This window comes from Candida albicans, chromosome 2 (genome assembly GCF_000182965.3).
Source record: "Candida albicans SC5314 chromosome 2, complete sequence".
Classification (NCBI taxonomy): Eukaryota; Fungi; Ascomycota; class Pichiomycetes; order Serinales; family Debaryomycetaceae; genus Candida; species Candida albicans.
In genome coordinates this window covers 1,188,722-1,208,364 of record NC_032090.1, presented here as the reverse complement: position 1 = coordinate 1,208,364, position 19,643 = coordinate 1,188,722, and the positions used below count along the sequence as shown (strand labels likewise).

The window sequence follows — 19,643 nt, the reverse complement described above, 5'->3', positions numbered from 1 at the left end:
CTTGGAGATAAGAACGTTGCAGATCTCTTAGTTTAGGTTGATTTGAAAGATGATTTGTAGTTGTTTATGCGTGTGTATATGTTTCTTCCGGTTTGTAAGTATATGGTTCACAACATACATATATAAATAATGTATTAGGTGTCTTATTTATATAAATATGTTATTATTGCTATGACCTTGTTTGGAACAATCTTTTCCTTTTTAATTTAATAAATTATCAATAATAAAGAATGTAATCAGTAAAGAGCATTTGATGGGTCAAATCAATTAAGCTATGTATAACCACACAAAACTCTCTAATGTATAATATTCTTTATTGTTAATACTTTCCAACAAGGACAATCTAGTATTTAGTTTCTGATCTTGTTTACAAAACTCTGTAAACCCACTCTATTCTATAAACAAAAAGTAGGAAGAAGGAAGAATCTGATTGAAGAAAAAGAAAAATGAAAGGAAAAACTAACGATAACAAAGTAAAACAAATCAAAAGCAACGCAAAACGCTCTCCTTAAATAGTTTTTGACTTTTTTTTAAAAAAATTATTTTTGTTATGTTGTACGTGTACATGTGGCGAAAAATAGAGTTTTTTTACAATTTCTCCTAGACAACATGCAAGTTCAAGTAAGCAACAAGGAAATAGTCTAGAAATGATGGGAGAGTTGAATATGACGGAAATGATGGTTTATTAATTCAGTAAGCAGGAAAGAAAGTAATCAGTTTTTAGAAAGTTTTTTTTTTGGTTTACTTTATTTCCCATTTCTGGCAGATTAAATAATACAAAACGATGAGGTTTTATGATTATTAAAGTAAAAAGTGTATGTAAACCATCAACAAGTAGAGGCTAGCGTTTATACTGGTGTTGATGATGGTCATGACTGCTGTTTTTATACTTGTAATTTAGCCCTTTAAAGTACGGTGATGCCTCGCTAGCTCTTCTCATAGTTCTCGTTAATGTGGGATCTTTCGACACTTTGTTAACATAACCATTTTGATAGCTTCTGGACAGTGCGTTGGATGCACTCACAGGGACGCCAAGTTTCATGTTAGCTGTTATTCGGGTTGCAAGCTGACTAGTGGCAGATCGTTTGCCTATTGGATTTTGTAAATACTTCTTTTTGGGACTTTCAAAACTAAATCTCTTTAAACTATTTAGCGAATTGCTAGATTCATTGCTGGATGAAATTGACCTCGAATTAATTTCTCCTAGTTTCGTTGATTCAGCAAAAAAAGATCTTCTTCTTGTTGAACCGTTTCTATCATCAGTATCAGGTTTTGAAGTTGGTATTACTTTCTGTAAAGATTCTCGATGGACCTTATTGATAAATGTGTGCAGAGCAGTTTGAGTCGGACTCAGCTCCCGTGTAAAAATATTGTTTTCAAACTCTCCACTTTTCTCATTTTCATTATCGTTCGATAGATCAAAAGTGTCTGGACGAGCTGTACTTTGTAGCTGCTTCCTAAGTAAATCTATTTCGTTAGTTAATTCTTGAACCTGGAGTTTATATTTACTTAGTTGGGTTATTTCTTCTTTTGCTGCATATAGAAACTCTTTTTGTTTTTTCAACTTTTCATTCATTTTGGATATAGTGGACCTATAATAGTTAATTCTGTCAACTAATGAGCAATACTGAAATTTCCCAGAGCTTGTCAACAAATCAATTTGCTGTGGTGTCGGAATGAAAAAGTTTTTTAGTTCAACGGGTAGCATTCTGTTGATAGGAACAGTTGATATCGGATTAGAACCACAAACTGGACAGGGAGAATCGGAATCATTCTGAGCCAAGTACAGTTCAATATGCTCTAACGTGTGGTTAGTAATCAAGACACAAATACTCCTTGTTCAAAAAGATAAGCAAACATACTTGATTGTAAATGAATGTCACAGGTTATATGGGCACAAGATGTCAATAGTAGTTTATTATCTAGCCCTTCAACATCATGGTTGTCTTTGAAGCATATACCACAGTAAATATAAGGCAGGTTTTGATCAAATTCTTGGTTCATTGTTGTTTTTAGATTTTGTTGGAGGACAAACAAAATAAAAAAGGATTGTATTTGAAAACTCAACTTTGCAACCAAGGTCAAAACAGGTATGGGATTTGGAACCTTATAATTTGAATTAATGTAGAGATATGTCTTAATGGCGCTCTACTGAATCTACGGCTGTAGAATTATTATAAATACTCTTAGTTATCTGCACATGTTTTGCATGTAAATATTAAGATCAACTTACAAATTTACTACCAATTTTCGAAATTTTTTAACCACAAATTTGTTCATAAGCAAACAAGTCACCACAAATGCTACCTATATCACTTTGAACAATAAATATATCATCTATTTGTATTATACCTGTGACTTTTTGGTGTCCACAACACCATAACAGTAAATGCTAGATTGAAATATAATAATTCTTACATTGAGCCTTTCCAGAACTCCTGAATCGGAGCTAGATTCTTGCGGCAATGGAATGAGTAATCTTTTTTTTTTCTCTGTCTCTTTTGTTCATAGTTAGAATTGTCGGGCTTGCCTATCGCGGTAAGCATAAATTAGATTCTTTTTTTTTTCCTTTTCATTCTCCATTAAATTTTTCAACAATTCACCAACCTCCCAAACTAAGAGTTAGTGAACATTCAAAGAACCAAACACAATGATTAGAACAACCACTACCAGAGCCATTAACCGCACAGCTATGTTGCAAAACCACATTCGTGGGTTTTCCAGTACTGCTTCAATTTTAGATAAGATCAAAGTGAAAAACCCCATTGTCGAATTGGATGGTGATGAAATGACCCGTATTATTTGGCAAAAAATTAAAGATCAATTGATCTTGCCATATTTGGATGTTAATTTGAAATATTACGATTTAGGAATCGAGTCTCGTGATGCCACCAATGACCAAATCACCATTGATGCCGCAAATGCAATTAAAGAACATGGTGTTGGTGTCAAATGTGCAACAATTACCCCCGATGAAGCTAGAGTAAAAGAATTCAATTTGAAGAAAATGTGGCTTTCTCCAAATGGTACCATTAGAAACATTCTTGGTGGTACTGTCTTCAGGGAATCAATTATTATTCCATGTATTCCAAGATTGATTCCGGGATGGAAAGAACCAATTGTCATAGGTAGACATGCTTTTGGAGATCAATACAAAGCTACTGATTTAGTTATTAATGAACCCGGTAAATTGGAATTGAGATTCACCCCAGAAAATGGTGGTGAAACCCAAACTCATAAGGTCTACGACTACACTGGTCCAGGTGTCGGATTGGCCATGTACAACACCGACGAATCTATCAGTGGGTTTGCTCGTGCCTCCTTCAACATGGCGTTATCCAAGAACTTGCCATTGTACATGTCAACCAAAAACACTATTTTGAAAAAATACGATGGAAGATTTAAAGACATCTTCCAAGACATTTACGAAAATGAATACGCCAGTGAATTTGAAAAGAAGGGGTTGTGGTATGAACACAGATTAATTGATGATATGGTTGCTCAAATGATCAAATCCAAAGGTGGATTCGTCATGGCATTAAAGAATTACGATGGTGATGTTCAATCAGATATTGTTGCTCAAGGTTTTGGATCATTAGGTTTAATGACATCTGCATTGATGACTCCAGATGGAAAGGCATACGAAGCTGAAGCTGCCCACGGTACCGTCACCAGACACTACAGACAGCACCAACAAGGTAAAGAAACCTCTACGAACTCCATTGCATCTATATTTGCCTGGACAAGAGGTTTGGCCCAAAGAGGAAGATTAGATGAGACACCAGAAGTCGTTGACTTTGCTGACAAACTTGAAAAGGCTACTATCGACACTGTTGAAGTTGATCGTATCATGACCAAAGATTTAGCCTTGGCCATGGGCAAAACCGACAGATCTGCATATGTTACCACTACTGAATTTTTGGATGCTGTTGCTGATAGATTGAAGAAATAAGTAAGATGTTTATTTATTGCAATGTACACTATTGAATAGGTTCGGAGGCTTCTGATTTATCTAGGAACTCCCATAAATATATTAAACTGTAATATGTTCCGATTGAAATTAGACAAATCTTTGTAAACGGTTTGGAAAATTGTTTGTAAAACACAGTCTTATAATAAAAGGAGTTAGTAAATCAAATTCCCTGTTGATTATTTAGTGCTTGGTGACATACATGTGGGTTGATATCTGGCTTTTTGTTGGTTGTTGTTTCTTTGGTGCTGAATAATCTTTTATCAAGGAAAAGTCGATTGGATATACTTCGGTGGGAATGTAGATACACCAAACTTCTTTGAAAAGTGAACCGTGACATAGCTTGTTTGGAATGTAGTAAGATATGTCCTACCAATTAGTTGTTATTGCAATAGGCTTAAAGAAAACAACATAAATTGGGAGAGTCAAAAAAAAAAAAACAACAGAAATCAGAAAAACGAAATAGAGACGTGCACCAGTTCTAAAAGAGAGACACTTGACCGCGTGTAGTTTGTTGCGAAGTGAAATCTCAACCAATCTTATCTAGCGGTCAATTAAAAGGATAATTATCTCAAACCAATACGGAAGCATGGATAATAATGATGTAATGGGTGTTTAGCTTCCGTTGAGAACAACAAAAACTATAAATTATACCATTTAATAGATTACGAAATTTATATTCTTTGGTGCCGTTGTTTTCATTTTTCGTAAATCACAAAAGAACTGCCAACAACCTTAAATCGGCCACCACTCCCTAACGGTACGAATAAAATCCCTGTATAGATCTATTACATAGAAACAATCTGAAAAAAAAAATAAAATATATAAAAACTTACTAAAACGAGATGTGAACAACGTTTTGGAGCTCAATAGAAACGTAGAAGGTTGACTATTCGATATTATTGTATTTCAACTGTCCATACTTCAAATACCCCAACATTCAAAAGATTTACAATGCCAAATAGTAATCAAAAAAAAAGGAGAAAACACTAAAAAATTTCAAAGCAATAGTAAAACTACACTAATCGCAAAGCAACATAATAATTGAAATATTAATAACGAACAGGCATTGTACATTATTGTTCAACCGACCCTTCTTTTTTATTTTTTTGGGGGCCACAAGATTCTAGACTTGATCAGTACAATCTTTTTTTTATAGTATGGGCCTAGTAATGACTAAATTATAGTTAATCAATCAAAGCCTCGGATCTTGAATTCAATAACCAATACCTGAATTGAAAAATGTCAAAATATTAACTGAACTCTCTTATCTTTTGTCCTGATGTGTGGCATGAATAAACTCTTCTTATCTTTACCTTGTTTCTTCTTGTTTTTAAAGTTTAGAAACAAAAATAAGTTTGAACGTTGGCCCTTTTGTGTGAAGATTTCTATGCTGTGGTGGTTATGTGTATTGCTAAAGTTAATCAACACAAACACAATTCGTGGATTAAGGGAGAGAGCAACTAAAAGCAGGGGTGCAAATATTAATAAAAATTATAAAAAAAAAATTGAATAAAACAATCTCGCAACTTTGTTTGATGCTCTACAGTTAAGTATGTCCCAACTACGACATATCATCATTAGTAGATAGAATCTATCATTTTAAGGATGTATTGTCAGTTGTCAGTTGTCCGTTCTCTTGTTCATAGATTTCATGTTCGGATTGAAGAGTAGTTTTTCATAGCCTTTCTATACTTTGTTTGATATTTTTTTTTTGACAGATTTCGGACTACAAACCTGAAATTTGATTTTCAAGAGAATGCAACACTGTTTGTAAAGCAATGCAAAATGAAACCCAAACCTACATATAATTCCTCGAATGATCTTCACATTTCCTGTGGACTAAATCGTGCTCGAAACATTTTGATTCAATACTCGAAATCTGAGTGGTTTTGCAAACATGATAAGCTTCATGTGATCCCTGGACCCATTTAAATCTAAACTGATTACTAATGCGGTGATTGATAATTTCAATTTCTGTATTGATATCTCTCAATGTCTTTTTTAGCTTTTTATTTTGACCAGAGCTCGTAAGTTGTTCTTTTGCCCTGACATCTGAAAAAAAAGTATTCTGGCGTGAAACTTTTCTCATAGTGATAGCCAAAAAGCCTTACGCATTGTCTCTGCAAAGCTGTCTTTGTAACTTTATTTATATGCATCAATAGAACAATAACGGCAATAATAGGTGATCCGCATTACTTATCGAGACAGCACATTTTCAGTCCATCGCAGACCAAGGACGTGGGCTGTTTCCTTTCCCCCATTCTTTTACACCTTTCTATGCTAAGGATTTATAACATTTCGGTTTTAAACGTAGAATAATTTATTCTTGGTATTGCTATCGATGCGAGCAAAACCAAAGATAAGTTCGACAAATTGCGTTTTATCAAATTAGTACTTGTGCATTCGTAATGCGAAATAAAAAATCAATAAAACAGTTTTGTGCTGTTAAAAAAAAAAAATTAATTATGAGATAAATGTGCGTGTGAAAACACACACCTTTAAATATTTAAATTGATGAACAATCTAATGAATACCAAAATGGCAGAATAAATTAAAAAAAAAAGGTTAATAAAATCAACATGATGACATGACAGATTAAACTATTCATTGTATGGTTATTAGTTTTGTATCATGTTTACTATTATTACGATTCTGTCCTCTCAGATTGATATATTTACAGTTAGAGGCTTTTAATTTTGGTCTATCCCCTTTAGGAGTCAACAGGATTTAGTGTCAATATAAATATCATCAAATATATTTGAAAATGTAGGGATACTTCTAGTGTTTTTTTTTTTTGATTATTTATTTCTTGTATTATATCTGCTTTTTTACTAAACATATATTCCATCATCAAAGCAACTTTGGTTCCAATTCAAATCAAGTTTTAGTACACTTGCTAATAATTTTCTATACTGGTACTACTGAAAAAGAAACGACGCTCAGAGCAACTTTCACATTTTTTAAACTCGCTGAAATTTTGCTGCTTTGATTATTGTCTACAGGTCCGGCACCCAAATTTTTACAGAATCTACAGCGGAGATTCTCGAGTTGGTATAAAAGAATCGTCGAAGAACCCTCCAGATTTGAAAATTTTCATATTGGTTGTTCTGGAAAAAAAAATTAATACTATTTAGTCTTTTCTTGTTTGGAATTACAAGTTGAGAATTATTGTCCCATAGCTAAAAGGATTGCAAAAAGTATACAATTCAAAAAGTTTTAGGGTCATACAAAGAACTTCTCATCCTGGAACTGTTTTTATTTAAGTGTTTTTATCTTTTGGTCTATGGAAAACTATCGACACATTGGTAATTAAAAACAGAGAGTCATTTCCGTTGATAGCATTTTCTATTGGCGAATTTAAACTTCAAAATTTTGTCCAACAACTTTATTTCCTTGACAGCTAGATTAGAGCAATCAAAAGAAGCTTTTAATAATCAGTTGTTCTTTTCCTTTGATTCAACGAATAGTGCAAAAGAGAAAGAGAAAAAAAAAGATTTTTTTTTTTGCACCCCTTGTAAATTTCCGTTGTTGCTGTTGCTCTGTTGCTGCTTAATCCTGGTATTGCTGCTACTACTGCTACTACTAGTATTTCCCAACATTACTTGCTGCACAAACTACTTTCTTTTGGTCACAATATCCTAGTTTTGTTAGTTCCTTTAGGATTCCGCTAATTCTACAAGACGACCACAATAACAACAATTGGAACATACTTTTTTTTATTCTATTTTTGTGTTTCGACCGTTTAGTTACAATTTCCAATTGTTCCAAAGTCGCAGAGTATTTTATTTTTTTGTCTCGACTGGTTATATTTTTTTTTTTCTGCTTATTGTTACAACGCTATACGAAAATTTGTCAAGTTAAATTTACCACATGAAAATTATGATGATACCTACCCATCACCAGACTTATAACATCAATACACACCAACCTCCACAGCAACACCAATATTTACCACCACCAGGAACACTGTATACATCTCCACGAGCACCACAATCCATTCAGTTACCTCCCATTCAATCATTTACTAAATCGCAGGCAGTATTTCCTCAATCGGTACGCGACTCCGCTCCTGCTGCAAATTTCAATCGATACGGGTCAGATTCAGCAGGGATATATACAATATACTCCTCAGTTTCACCAGAAAACTTGCCCCAAAATACAGGACAATTTCAATTAAACCAACAATTTATAAATTCTCCACATTTTTTGGCAGAGCCTGTCAGAAACGTACCAAACTTTACATTTCCTGCCACGACTCCCACAATTTCTAAAACTGAAAAGGTAATTAATTTCAATTCACCAATGATGGATAAGAAGATTATGAAAAATGGGCCAGGCAAACTGCAATACAAGAAACAAACCTCTAAAGTTAAGAAGAATGATAATAAACTGTTCAAGGTTACCTCGAAACCAAAAACCAAGAAGCCAAAACGCAACCATTCTTTGATACCAAATAATTCAATAAACTTCCCTATCCAAATAGTATCACCTAATGATATTTTATCTGTTGAAAACAACAGCTTTCTTAACACAGTTATATATCCAAATATTGAAATCAAAAAGTATTCAACGTCTGCTATTGATCCTCAGAGAAATTATTTGACGGCATACGAATATCCTTTGAACAATCATTGGGTCATTTGGGATTACGAGACAGGCTGGGTACATTTAACAGGTATTTGGAAAGCATCATTGACCATAGATGGATCAAATGTTAGCCCTTCTCACTTAAAAGCAGATATCGTCAAATTGTTGGAATCAACACCAAAAGAGTACCAGCAATACATTAAGCGGATAAGGGGTGGATTCTTAAAAATTCAAGGAACCTGGTTACCATACAAGTTGTGTAAGATTCTTGCTAGACGGTTCTGTTATTATTTGAGGTACAGCTTAATTCCTATATTTGGGACTGACTTTCCTGATTCTTGTTTAAAACCAAATGAAAAAGGATATGGCGAATTAAAGTTGGACGATTTGGATAGTTTTGAAAAAAGAGACTTGCCTGCACCAATACCACCAGTATCACCTCCAATTGAACAAATGGTGCAACAGCCCCAACAACAACACCACCAATTCAAACAAAATGATAAGGCAGCTGCTATTTCTTCATTTCAGCAAATGGGCTCTTTATTACCTTTGCCACAGAACTATGATAATTCAGCTGCAGCAATGAACTCGGAAAACTGTCTTACATCCAATACTCCTGAAACACCAATTGTTCATCACTTTTCTGATACAGCCAGTACCAGAAGCACGTCATCATCATCGTCGTCGTCATCATTATCGATTATGTCGGGAGGAAGGACAGCTTCAAATGCGTCTGAAAGAGAGTCATTGGAAATTCCGTCATTCAATGAAATGATTGATATTGTGAATGCTTCAAAATGCTTGCAAACATTGAGTCAGAAAGCACAGAGTCCTCGTAGTGTACCCATGGATCAACCAAATAGTGCTCAACAATTGTCCAAAAATCAAGATATGGGAATATCAGCAATCTTAGTGGCAGCTGGTATAAACTCTACTCTGAATCAAAGCAGCAATGTTTCTGGGCTGTCTCAACCTATCAATAAGGGGTCTATGCCAATTAGTGATATGCTAACATGAATTGCACTTTAAAGTACACGATTTTCCCTTATCCTTTAATTTTCATTTTTATTTCATTTCTTCTTGGGTTCCTCTTTTCGATTCTTTTATTCTTTAGCACATTCAATATTATAGGTTAAGTAGATTGGGTTTAATAGATATAGCGTCAAAGTAATTACCAATCTTGAATGCAATTGTGTCTAAACTGTCACAAAAACAAATTTTCGGAGGAAAGCTTAAGGAAGAGAAAAAAAAATCAAGCGTTTACTACACTGAAAAAAAAAGCAGAACTTCTAGTGCGTATTTATTTATTTGTTGTTGTGGTGTTCTTATTTAACTTGCCTTTCTTTTTATAACAACAGCTACATCAAGAATGGATTTTATAGACTTTGATACATTTACCAAAGATGCATCTGGTTCTGATAACGATGTTTTTCCTCAACCACAACCTCCATTATCGTTACCGATAGCTTCGAATTTAGACCAATTCAGCAAGAAATTGTCAAATCTTGTATTACCTGGAAACATTTTAAATAACGATAACACTAAACCGTCAAACGAAATATCTGAGGTAGATAATGTAATGGAAAAATATGCTAAAATGTCAATTGATTTAATTAAACGAGAAACTGGAGACGTTCAACTAGAAAATGAGGAGGATTCTAAAGAGTCCAGTGTTCGTACTTCATTGTCAACAAGATTGTCTCGAGTGCTTAATGATTCGTTAAGTGATGCCACTATTCGTGAAATTTTTAGCAATTTGCAAGAAAGATTTGACAAGGAATCTAACGGATATGTTGTCGATTTAATAGAACTGGGAATTGTTGGATCAATGTCAAGAAAAAAATTTAAAGGCAGAATCGAGAGTGAACTTATTCGAAATCAACTGAATATACTTAAACAATATCAGCCTATTGTCAAACAGTTGAAACAAATTGAGGTCAAACTCAACAAATTAAATGAACTTAGTGTGCAAACAAATGACAAAATCAATAAGAATTTTGATTTTTCCAATAAATTAAATCTTGAAATTAAAGACTTGAACGATAATAAAAGATTAATCGGATTGAAAAAAAATTTGTTAATAAGCTTCAAAGAAAAATTTACGTTAAATGAATATGAAGAGTTTGTATTAAATTCAGGTGACTTGAATAATGAGTTTTTCACTACTTTGGCTCGTGCTGAACGTATAAATGAAAATTGTTCAATATTATTGTCTTTAGACAATCCTCAATTGGGATTGAAAATAATTGCCAAAAGTAATCAAATGATTAACAGATCTATTGACAGAATTGTGAGCTATACTAATAAAACTTTGGGAAACATGTATTCATTGAGTTCAAAATCAAGATTGGCAACTTTACACCAATGCTTCAAATACTTACAGAATAAATTGAATTATTTCAACTCTATCGTGAATACATTCAGTGAATCGAGATCAAAAGTATTGGTAGATGAATTCAATAGACAAGTACAAGGTGATTTTGAGGTTAATGGACAGGGAAGATCAAGCTCAATATCCAGCGATTCAAGACCAATTTATATGTCAGCACACGATCCAGTGCGATTTGTTGGAGATCTATTGGCTTATGTTCATTCAGTATCTGTGAATGAATCCGAAACAATAACAAGTATATTTACCATGGGTGATGATAATGATAAGGAATTTGAGAATATTATACAAGATGTAACTGACAAAATATTGCAATCATTATCTCGTCCAATAAAAGCTCGTGTCGAACAGATTGTTTCTACTGAGACTAAATTATCTACACTTGTACAAATATTCAACCTTGTTGAATTATATAATATTATGTTTACTAAACAGTTGGGGAAAGCGGGAAATATTGTTGAAACTGTTAAGCAATTGATAAAAGTGTGTCAGGGTCGGATATTTATGATTATATCGAATAGATTGGCAACTATTAAAAACAAAAATCTGACCAAATTGGATTTGAATTTAGATTTACAACCACCGGAATGGATTATCGAATTTTATTCTGACATATTACCTATTGTTGACCAGATAACGACGGAAACAATACTAAACTTGTCTCCTGAAGAAAACGAAAAGTTTTTAAACTTGATTGTCAACGAACCAATTCAAGTATTTAACGAACATGTTGATCATAACAAAGTATTTTCTGAAAAGAAAGATGTTTTGATTATTAAATCGAATTTCCTTGATTTGATATTATCTAAAACCATACCAGTTTCCCTACTTTCAGAAAAAGTATTAGAAGTAAATGAGATGATAGACAAGTTGACAGAAGAAATAACTCAATTAGAACTAAATAATATGTTAGGCCAATGTGGTCTTTACGACTACTTTAACATTATCAACATGATATGTCCATTTTCAGACGATTTTTTTGAAGTGTCTATTTACGAACCAATTAAAGAAAACAAGTTGTACACAAAAGATAGTTTTGTCCAAGTTGATGAAAAAGTACAAGAGTTTTTCCCTAGTGCTATGATTGAAATGCAACAATCCCTTTTGAAATTGAATTCACCAATTGTTGTGAATCAAATTATAGATAATTCATTCATGCAATTTGTAAAATTCTATTGCAAATTGGATTTGATCAACAAAGAGTATTTGGACTTTTCCTTTACATGGTCTGACATGGAGATTGCAACTTTAGTTGGTATTGAAGATGTATATTCGAAAGATATATCAATTATGTAGTCAAATGGGAATGATCAGGTATTGAACCTCTTCCATACCCATCTTTTGAATAATAATCCATAGGATAAACTTTTTCATCACCCATTGTATCCTTCTCTAACATTACCATTGCTTCATAAGGAGTCAATAAAGGTTTATTGAAGGCGTAACCCCAATCAATCGATAACCTAGGACAAGCGACTTGGACAAAAGCATCCACATCATCAAACATGGCCAATTTTTGAGGCAATATTTCACTCAAAATGATTTTCACCACTTGTATACCTTTTTCAGACAATGATTTTTCTAATTTATCCAATGTTATAGGATTTCCTTGTCTTCCCAAAGCGCCTAGTATTAGTCCTACTTTCGTGGCATATTTCGTCGTTGAGATAGCATCTTTTCTAACATCGATCATTTGCTTATGATCGTAGTATTCACGGGTGAATTTTCTCGAATATGGATCATATCGATAAGCTGGTATTTCAGGATTATGAATCATTGAACTTTCTAAATGAAATCTCCCATCACCTATATAAATCATTGCTTTTATATGTTCTTTGTCCAATCTGGCCGATGTACAACCCAAAACTTCCCCTTTAGATAATGGTCTTGTTTGTGGTGGAATTAAATACATTGGTTTTTCGGTATCATTTTCCAATTTTGCCTTCACACTGTGAATAGTAGGGTTGAATTGAATAGTACCAAAAATAGCTATTTGTGTCCCTCTTTCAAAATTCAATTTAATGGTATTTATCAAATGAGTTTCATCGATATTTATAGTGACAAACACGTACAACACTTTAATGGATGTGATGTCGATGGGTACCAAACAGGAATGGGCATAATGTACAATGAAATCACAATCCAATGACCTTGCGGTATAATCATCTATACAACAAGCTCCATACGACACATCACCCATGACTATTGTTTCCACTTGACAAAATTGTTCTAATATATCAGAAATAATCAAAGAGTAAATCAATAACCCTTCAGGCATTTGTAACGCTACCCTTTTACAATTCGTTTTCCTTATATTCCAAATCGTTTTGTGGATTTCAAAATTATAGTTCGATGGTAATAATTTGATAGCTTCATTTAATTCCTTATCGTTCAAAATATCATCTGGGATTTGATTCATAACTCTACCGATATGTCTTGCTGGATTGATAGTTTTAGTTAATGGTTGTTCACCATCTTTGATGGTAATGTTTTGAGGTTTCTTTCCCACAAATCTTCGTTTGGGTACTTTTGGTTTTTCTACCTCCACAGGTTTCTCTACTGGACTCATGATTAATATTAGCTAGTGTGTAATAGTGTTGTAAAGTTTTGGTGTGATGATATATTCTTTTTAAGATTTTTTTTTTTCACACATCTACATTTTTTTTGAACCATGTCATCGCATAATTTGATTTCTTGAAATCCAGTTTACATTCATTTCCTACGAGTATCCACCTATTATTTCTTCCACTACAATGATTACCCCATTTTTCACAATATCACAAGATGATGAATTTATTTATATTGATGTGAAAATATCTCACATTAGGTTCAGTGCACCAAATATTGAAATGACGGTGGAAAATGAATTGTTTGTATTTTCCTTACCTCCATACTATTTACGTTTAAGGTTTCCGTACCCTTGTATTGAAGATGATAGATCACACGCAGAATATGATTCCAAAACTGAATGTGTGAAAATAAAAATCCCTAAAGAAACAAAAGGTCAATTTTTCCCTGATTTAGACTTGACAGCAAAATTGTTGGCTAGAACCAATGAACCAAAAGTGGGTGATATAGGACAAGCCAATTCATCGAAACCATTGATTGAAGAGTTAGATGTCGACAACACTAACCCAGGTGCTCAAGCAGAAAGGGATTTGGCAGAACGTGAACAATTCAATTGGGAGGTTAAACAAGATGTGCCAACCAATCCGGATTTAACATCTACAGCTACTGACAATTCTGACGTTAATTTGAAACCAATAAAGTATGGATTTAATAACCAATATGATAATATTGTCGGCGTATCAGTTGCTAATGGTAACGATATTAATGAATTAGCTGACCCAGAGAATACACCCGAAAATGCTCGTATAATTGAAAGACTAATTAAAGAGAATATAAAATTTGATCCTGAAATGTATGCTGCCGATTACATAATGAAAGTACATCCAGAACAAGACGACGAAAACAAAAATTTTAAGGAATTAATTGATTGGAAAAATCCATTAATTCAGAAATTCCTAAAATGGTATAAAGCAGACAAGCAATTACCCGAAGCTGAAAGAACATCAATTATGCCAGTCGAATTTTCAAAAGAGGAACAAGAAAAAATGATGAATTTACCAAGGAAATCATATTTGATAGATGATAGTTATAAACCAGAGATTTTGCTTACTACAATATGTTTATTGTTTGCTTATCATTTTGATTTGAGGGAAAATGAAGGTGATCATAATATTGAAAGTGCTTGGACAATTGGTAAAATAGTTCCTCAATTTTCATTTCTTGACTCCAAAATTGTGATTGAAAATAACTATAATGTTTTGAGAGCGGCCATAATAACATGCATCAGACGTGCACTAACTTATCCCTACCACAGAAATTTTGACATGATAACTAAAGTATGGGATGATGTGTATTATAATTTGCGCGGTGGGAAACGACTTGTCCTCAAAGCGTTATTGGACTTGAAGGAATTATTCCGTTTTCACGACATTTACTATGTTTACGATAAGATATGGTTAGAAGATTTGTGTGCATATTTGATAAGCGATAATGTTTCTGAAGCAACAATCAGAAATCTCGCCCATGATATACAAAAAGAGGTGTCAAGCATTAAGAAAGCAGATATCACCTTTGAAAAAGCTAACCTAGAGAGTGCTGAAACTGTTGATGATAATGAAGGCAACGGCGAAGACAGCGAATTGATTGCGTTAAGTTTACCAGAAATAGAGGTCATGGCTGAAGAGATGTTCCAACAAGTTCAATCACAACAATAATGCAACCATTGAACAACACAAGAATGTCTCTATTTAATGTTTGACCATATAACTCAATCCTTTACCCACTAACCCTCTTAATTTACTTGGTTGCAGTCTAGCATAAGCTATTAATACTGCGAAACTTAAACTAAAAGCTATCACCTCGGTTGCTATATTCGATTCAGTTGGGGTTGGATCAATAAAAGTCCCTAATGCCTTGGGCAATACAAACAAGGATAATTCATTACGACGACTTGGGTATTCCAATAAAATACTGGTCCCACATAATGCAGACCCTGCTTTAGGGGCTAGAATATCCCAGAATTTTTGTCCGAACCAATTTGGATGATAATTTCTAATGAAACAGAAAGCTGCCCAATGTATACCAGTAAACGCACCTAAAAATGAAGCGGATCTAATTGTTTTATATAAATACTTCAATGGACTACCTCTGAACTTTTTAATAAAGACAAATAAAAAAGTATTTAATGTAGCATATAATTTGAACGCAAATTTGAATTGAACCCAAAATAATATTAAAACATGTTTCCAACAACTCTTAGTAGTAAACTGATGTAGAATTTCACAGGGGATTTTATCAATTTGATTCAAATCTCCTAATTTGGGGTCTTTGTTATATTTAATGCAAAAATCTTTGAAATGGTTTTGATGTGGTAATGGTTTAGTGGGATGATAATCTAATTCTCCATCTCTAAGATACCTTATTCCCAATAATACATTCTCATCTAGATGTGATGCTTTGGTGATCCATTTGGCATAGTGTGGAGTCAATTTTTCTGGCTCGAAAAACCAGGAATCCATAATAAAGAAACAGGCACTTACAAATAACACTATATCTCCATAAGCACCGACTGTTTTCGCTGTTTTCAGATTGGTGTGGAAAATAGATTTGAAATTAGATATAATTAATGTGTCTAAAGCTCTGGTGACTAGGATTAGAGTCCAATCTAATGTGTAATATCTATCATGTTTCAATTTATGGTGTTGGAAACTGGGGAAATTCAATAATGCTGAAGTAAATGCTGCCAAAAATGAACTATAAAAAGACAATTTATTGTTTGACATATATGGCAGTAGTATTGAACTGTAAATTGGGGTAAACGCATTTAATGTGGCTACTAGTTTAGTCATAAAAATAGGTAATCTTTGTGAATCTAATGGGTCTGTCAAAATCTTTAAAGTTTCATTCCCTAAACCTTTCAACTTTAGTTGAAATAAATGATGAATTACACTTGACAATAATTTAGGTAGAACTTCAAAAATATAAGCAAATGCAAATGTACTTAGAGTGGATCTCTGTAAGAAAATCACTTTGAATATTTTGAGAAGTGATTTTCTCGATAAATTGATAAGAAATCGTGTAGTGTTTATCAATCGCTTCGAATAATTGAGCAAGATTTCATGTTCATTCTTTCTAAGCAATGGTTGTGACTGCTTGTATACTCTTTTAGTGAGTCTAACTCCTGGATGTAGCATTAGTAGGTGAAAAGGCTGTGGCAGATATTAACAGGACGTAATATATAAAGTGGATTTAAGGGGAGAATCCAAAAAAAAAAAAGACAAGCGAAAGGCTTTATTTGGGTTGAATTAGTTTAGATTTATATAAACTGATCTGGAGTGAAAAAGACAGGAAGAGAAATAATAATAGTATAAAATCTTACGATACGAAAACGAGTGGTTTGGGCCCACTTGAACGATGGAACTTGAAAAAGCAACAAAACCAAAACTAAGGGCCAAACTCAAAGATCGGCTCAGTAAACTTCTTTTTATTTTTTTCTCCCCGTTTGGCGTTGCGTTGCGTTCCTTTGCTTTCTACTTTGTAATCAGACGACATTTTTTGTTAGCAACTCTTCCTAAACAAAGCAAAGAACTAAAAGAAAGAAAAAAAAAGAAATGACTTAATCAGCTGAGATTTATTTGCAGCCAACTTCAACCTCGGCTAAATCCAACAAATAGGACTACAATTTCTATCTAAAATATTCAATATAATACAAATTGGTAAATAAATGCCAAAAAATAAACAGAGAAGAAACCAAATATAAAAAACCTAAATAGAACCATATAAAAATAAAAATGAAATGCTGAGGTGGTTGATGTGAAACAACAATTGTTGTTATTAATGCAATCATAAAACTATAACGAGCAATAACAGTAATGACATCTATAAGTATATTCAAGACGCTTTCTTTATCAACAGATTCAAAATTAGTACCATGTTTGAATCAATGGATGAAAGAAAAACAGTAATAATAGTAATAATAAACAATAAGAAATAAAGAAAAATGGAAAAATGGAAGTTACTGATTCAAATCATTTAGCAGTTGATTCCTTATCTTGGGGAAACTTTGCAAAATTCAGTTCCAGTCGATGATGAGCTTTTGGTGGATTTGCTTGATCATCAACTTTCAGTTCTGTCACTTCACCAACTGAAGAATCAATAGAAAGATCAGGATCCATTTCGACCTCGTCTTTATTCCTGTTTTCAAATGTGACTTTTGGTGTTGATTCTGCATAGAATTCTTTCTCCTTTGTTGGTCGTAATATCTGTTGCTCTTGAAATGGTATGCTAGGGGATGACTTGCGCCGTTTATGAGACGACGTTTGAGATTTTAGTGGACTTCCACCTCCAACACTGCTACTAGTTGGTGAACCCGTTGTTGGTTTCCAATGATGAAATTGAATGACATGCTGAAATGAGGTCATTGATTCCTGCAGTGGCTGCACTTGCAGCTTACTCTGTTTATGTAATGGTTGTGCAGGTATTGGTTTTACTTGTAATGTTGAAGTGGCTCCTGTCAATGGTGATTGTAGTCCTTGGCCCCTGTTCAGCTCACTTGATTCTGGACCACTAGTTACTGAGCTAAGCCTGTGAGAAATTCCAGATGTATCAAGTGGCAAGGAGCTGTGTCGGTGGTGTGCCGCGCTTCGACGAGTGCTTGTAGATGCCGTAGACGAAGATCCGCGATATGGTGTGGTTGGTGTAGCTAGGTTTGCTACAGCTGCAGCACCAATCTTTGCTGGTGATAATGGTCTTCTTCCGCTAGCGCTGATGGTACTGCTACCGGCACCAAATCTAAAGCTCAAAGGTGGTCCTGGATTAACATTGAATGTGTCCTGTTGGGAACCTACACCACCACCACTTCCTCCGCGTGTATGTGATTTCTGAAATGGACTTCCCTGGGAGAATGATCCACCTTTTTGTTGCAATTCTTGTTGCATTCGCTTTTGATTTGCTTGTATAATTTGAATTTGTTGTTCCTGCAGAAGTCCTGGTTGAATTCCAACAAAAGGTTGTTGTTGTTGCTGCTGCTGCTGTGGTTGCTGTTGCTGTTGGGAAGTGGGGAAATGCAATGGTTGTTGATGTTGTTGTACTTGTTGCACTTGTTGTTGCGGATGCAAAACAGAGGGAGTGCCAAATGTTGCTTGTTGTATCAACATTTTCATTTGTTCTTCAGTCAACTCAGGAGCATTTCCAACACACAATAGGGGTATCATATTAACAGGCATTTGAGCCCGTAATGCTGTTTGAAGAATGGCAAGATTTTTATTTGCAGTTTCTACTCTGTAGTACTCTTGCTTCGTACGTTCTTGCTCCGCTCGTAATTTTAATGCATTCAGAAATGTTTCTTCAGAGAATGGAAATGACGTGACATTGGGTCCTAGTAATGCTAATAATCCTTGATCCTCAATCTGTTTTTGAGGAAACTTGTATGCTGATAATGAGGGTGTATTTGTATGCTGAGGAATCGATTCGCTCAATTGAGAAACAGAAGGGATCGATGTACGTTTGTTTTGACCTTGGAATGGGGGTTGCAATGAAGGTTCGGACTCTGCCTTCTCTTCCGCTATGGAACCACCACTTGATGCTGATCTTTTTTGTGGTATTGCTTTGACGTTTTCACTCTCGTCGTCCTTTCCAATGAGCGAGTTAACACTCATAGAAGACATGCTGCTTTATGGTTGGAATCGGATACTTTTGGTGGGAAGGGGGAGGTAGCACAAATATTGTTTTGAAGGAATGTGGAAACCAAAAATACTTTTGGCTATGTGAATTGGAAAATCCCTGTTTCACCTTTTGAATAAGTCAAGCAAAGAAAAATTGGTAAGGAAAGAAAGGAAAAAAAAATTAATAATAATCAAATTTAAAAATAAAAAAGAAAAGAACAGGTGAAAGATTTGAGTAAGGAAAATGTTGATAATTATAAGAACTAAAAAGAAAAAACAATTGAGAGTAGAAAATAGTTGATTGTGGTGGGTTCTCTAATTTTGACCTTTTTACTTGAAATACGTTAGTCATGTTAAATTATTTTTATAGATTACTTTCTTTATTCCATTTAAGTATGTATGTGAGGTAGATTTCTTGCCATCAGAAGGCAGTTTTTGTTAATTGTGTAGAAGATGTGTCTTT

The 19,643-nt window shown here is 33.9% G+C and overlaps 9 protein-coding genes and 1 non-coding gene across 10 annotated transcripts; 4 read left to right on the top strand and 6 right to left on the bottom strand. All coding sequences in view use genetic code 12, as the record gives it.

Moving 5' to 3' along the window:
- Nucleotides 1-841: 841 nt before the first annotated feature.
- On the bottom strand, nucleotides 842-2,004 carry CAALFM_C205900WA (SUMO ligase; the record flags this gene model as incomplete). The annotated part of the gene is made up of 2 exons (XM_019475240.1): nucleotides 842-1,800; nucleotides 1,863-2,004. 2 exons carry the CDS (start codon nucleotides 2,002-2,004, stop codon nucleotides 842-844), a joined length of 1,101 nt encoding a protein of 366 aa, XP_019330785.1.
- Nucleotides 2,005-2,650: 646 nt separating this feature from the next.
- On the top strand, nucleotides 2,651-3,952 carry IDP1 (isocitrate dehydrogenase (NADP(+)); the record flags this gene model as incomplete). The annotated part of the gene is made up of 1 exon (XM_705827.2): nucleotides 2,651-3,952. The coding sequence occupies one exon, from the start codon at nucleotides 2,651-2,653 to the stop codon at nucleotides 3,950-3,952; it is 1,302 nt and encodes a 433-aa protein (XP_710919.2).
- A 28-nt stretch (nucleotides 3,953-3,980) lies between these two features.
- Nucleotides 3,981-4,310, bottom strand: CAALFM_C205870WA (uncharacterized protein; the record flags this gene model as incomplete). The annotated part of the gene is made up of 2 exons (XM_019475239.1): nucleotides 3,981-4,109; nucleotides 4,173-4,310. 2 exons carry the CDS (start codon nucleotides 4,308-4,310, stop codon nucleotides 3,981-3,983), a joined length of 267 nt encoding a protein of 88 aa, XP_019330784.1.
- CAALFM_C205880WA lies at nucleotides 4,094-4,250 on the bottom strand. Its single transcript, XR_002086385.1, has one exon. It is a non-coding gene; the product is annotated as an uncharacterized ncRNA (small nucleolar RNA).
- A 3,533-nt stretch (nucleotides 4,311-7,843) lies between the features above and the next one.
- Nucleotides 7,844-9,577, top strand: CAALFM_C205860CA (uncharacterized protein; the record flags this gene model as incomplete). Its single annotated transcript, XM_705826.2, has 1 exon — nucleotides 7,844-9,577. The coding sequence occupies one exon, from the start codon at nucleotides 7,844-7,846 to the stop codon at nucleotides 9,575-9,577; it is 1,734 nt and encodes a 577-aa protein (XP_710918.2).
- A 352-nt stretch (nucleotides 9,578-9,929) lies between these two features.
- CAALFM_C205850CA (Golgi transport complex subunit) lies at nucleotides 9,930-12,245 on the top strand (the record flags this gene model as incomplete). Its single annotated transcript, XM_705825.2, has 1 exon — nucleotides 9,930-12,245. The coding sequence occupies one exon, from the start codon at nucleotides 9,930-9,932 to the stop codon at nucleotides 12,243-12,245; it is 2,316 nt and encodes a 771-aa protein (XP_710917.2).
- CAALFM_C205840WA (2-(3-amino-3-carboxypropyl)histidine synthase) lies at nucleotides 12,238-13,518 on the bottom strand (the record flags this gene model as incomplete). Its single annotated transcript, XM_705823.2, has 1 exon — nucleotides 12,238-13,518. The coding sequence occupies one exon, from the start codon at nucleotides 13,516-13,518 to the stop codon at nucleotides 12,238-12,240; it is 1,281 nt and encodes a 426-aa protein (XP_710915.2).
- Nucleotides 13,519-13,702: 184 nt separating this feature from the next.
- Nucleotides 13,703-15,232, top strand: CAALFM_C205830CA (Hsp90 cochaperone; the record flags this gene model as incomplete). Its single annotated transcript, XM_705822.1, has 1 exon — nucleotides 13,703-15,232. One exon carries the CDS (start codon nucleotides 13,703-13,705, stop codon nucleotides 15,230-15,232), a length of 1,530 nt encoding a protein of 509 aa, XP_710914.1.
- Nucleotides 15,233-15,265: 33 nt separating this feature from the next.
- On the bottom strand, nucleotides 15,266-16,711 carry CAALFM_C205820WA (uncharacterized protein; the record flags this gene model as incomplete). Its single annotated transcript, XM_705821.2, has 1 exon — nucleotides 15,266-16,711. One exon carries the CDS (start codon nucleotides 16,709-16,711, stop codon nucleotides 15,266-15,268), a length of 1,446 nt encoding a protein of 481 aa, XP_710913.2.
- An 834-nt stretch (nucleotides 16,712-17,545) lies between these two features.
- On the bottom strand, nucleotides 17,546-19,183 carry CAALFM_C205810WA (uncharacterized protein; the record flags this gene model as incomplete). The annotated part of the gene is made up of 1 exon (XM_705820.2): nucleotides 17,546-19,183. The coding sequence occupies one exon, from the start codon at nucleotides 19,181-19,183 to the stop codon at nucleotides 17,546-17,548; it is 1,638 nt and encodes a 545-aa protein (XP_710912.1).
- Nucleotides 19,184-19,643: the final 460 nt, after the last annotated feature.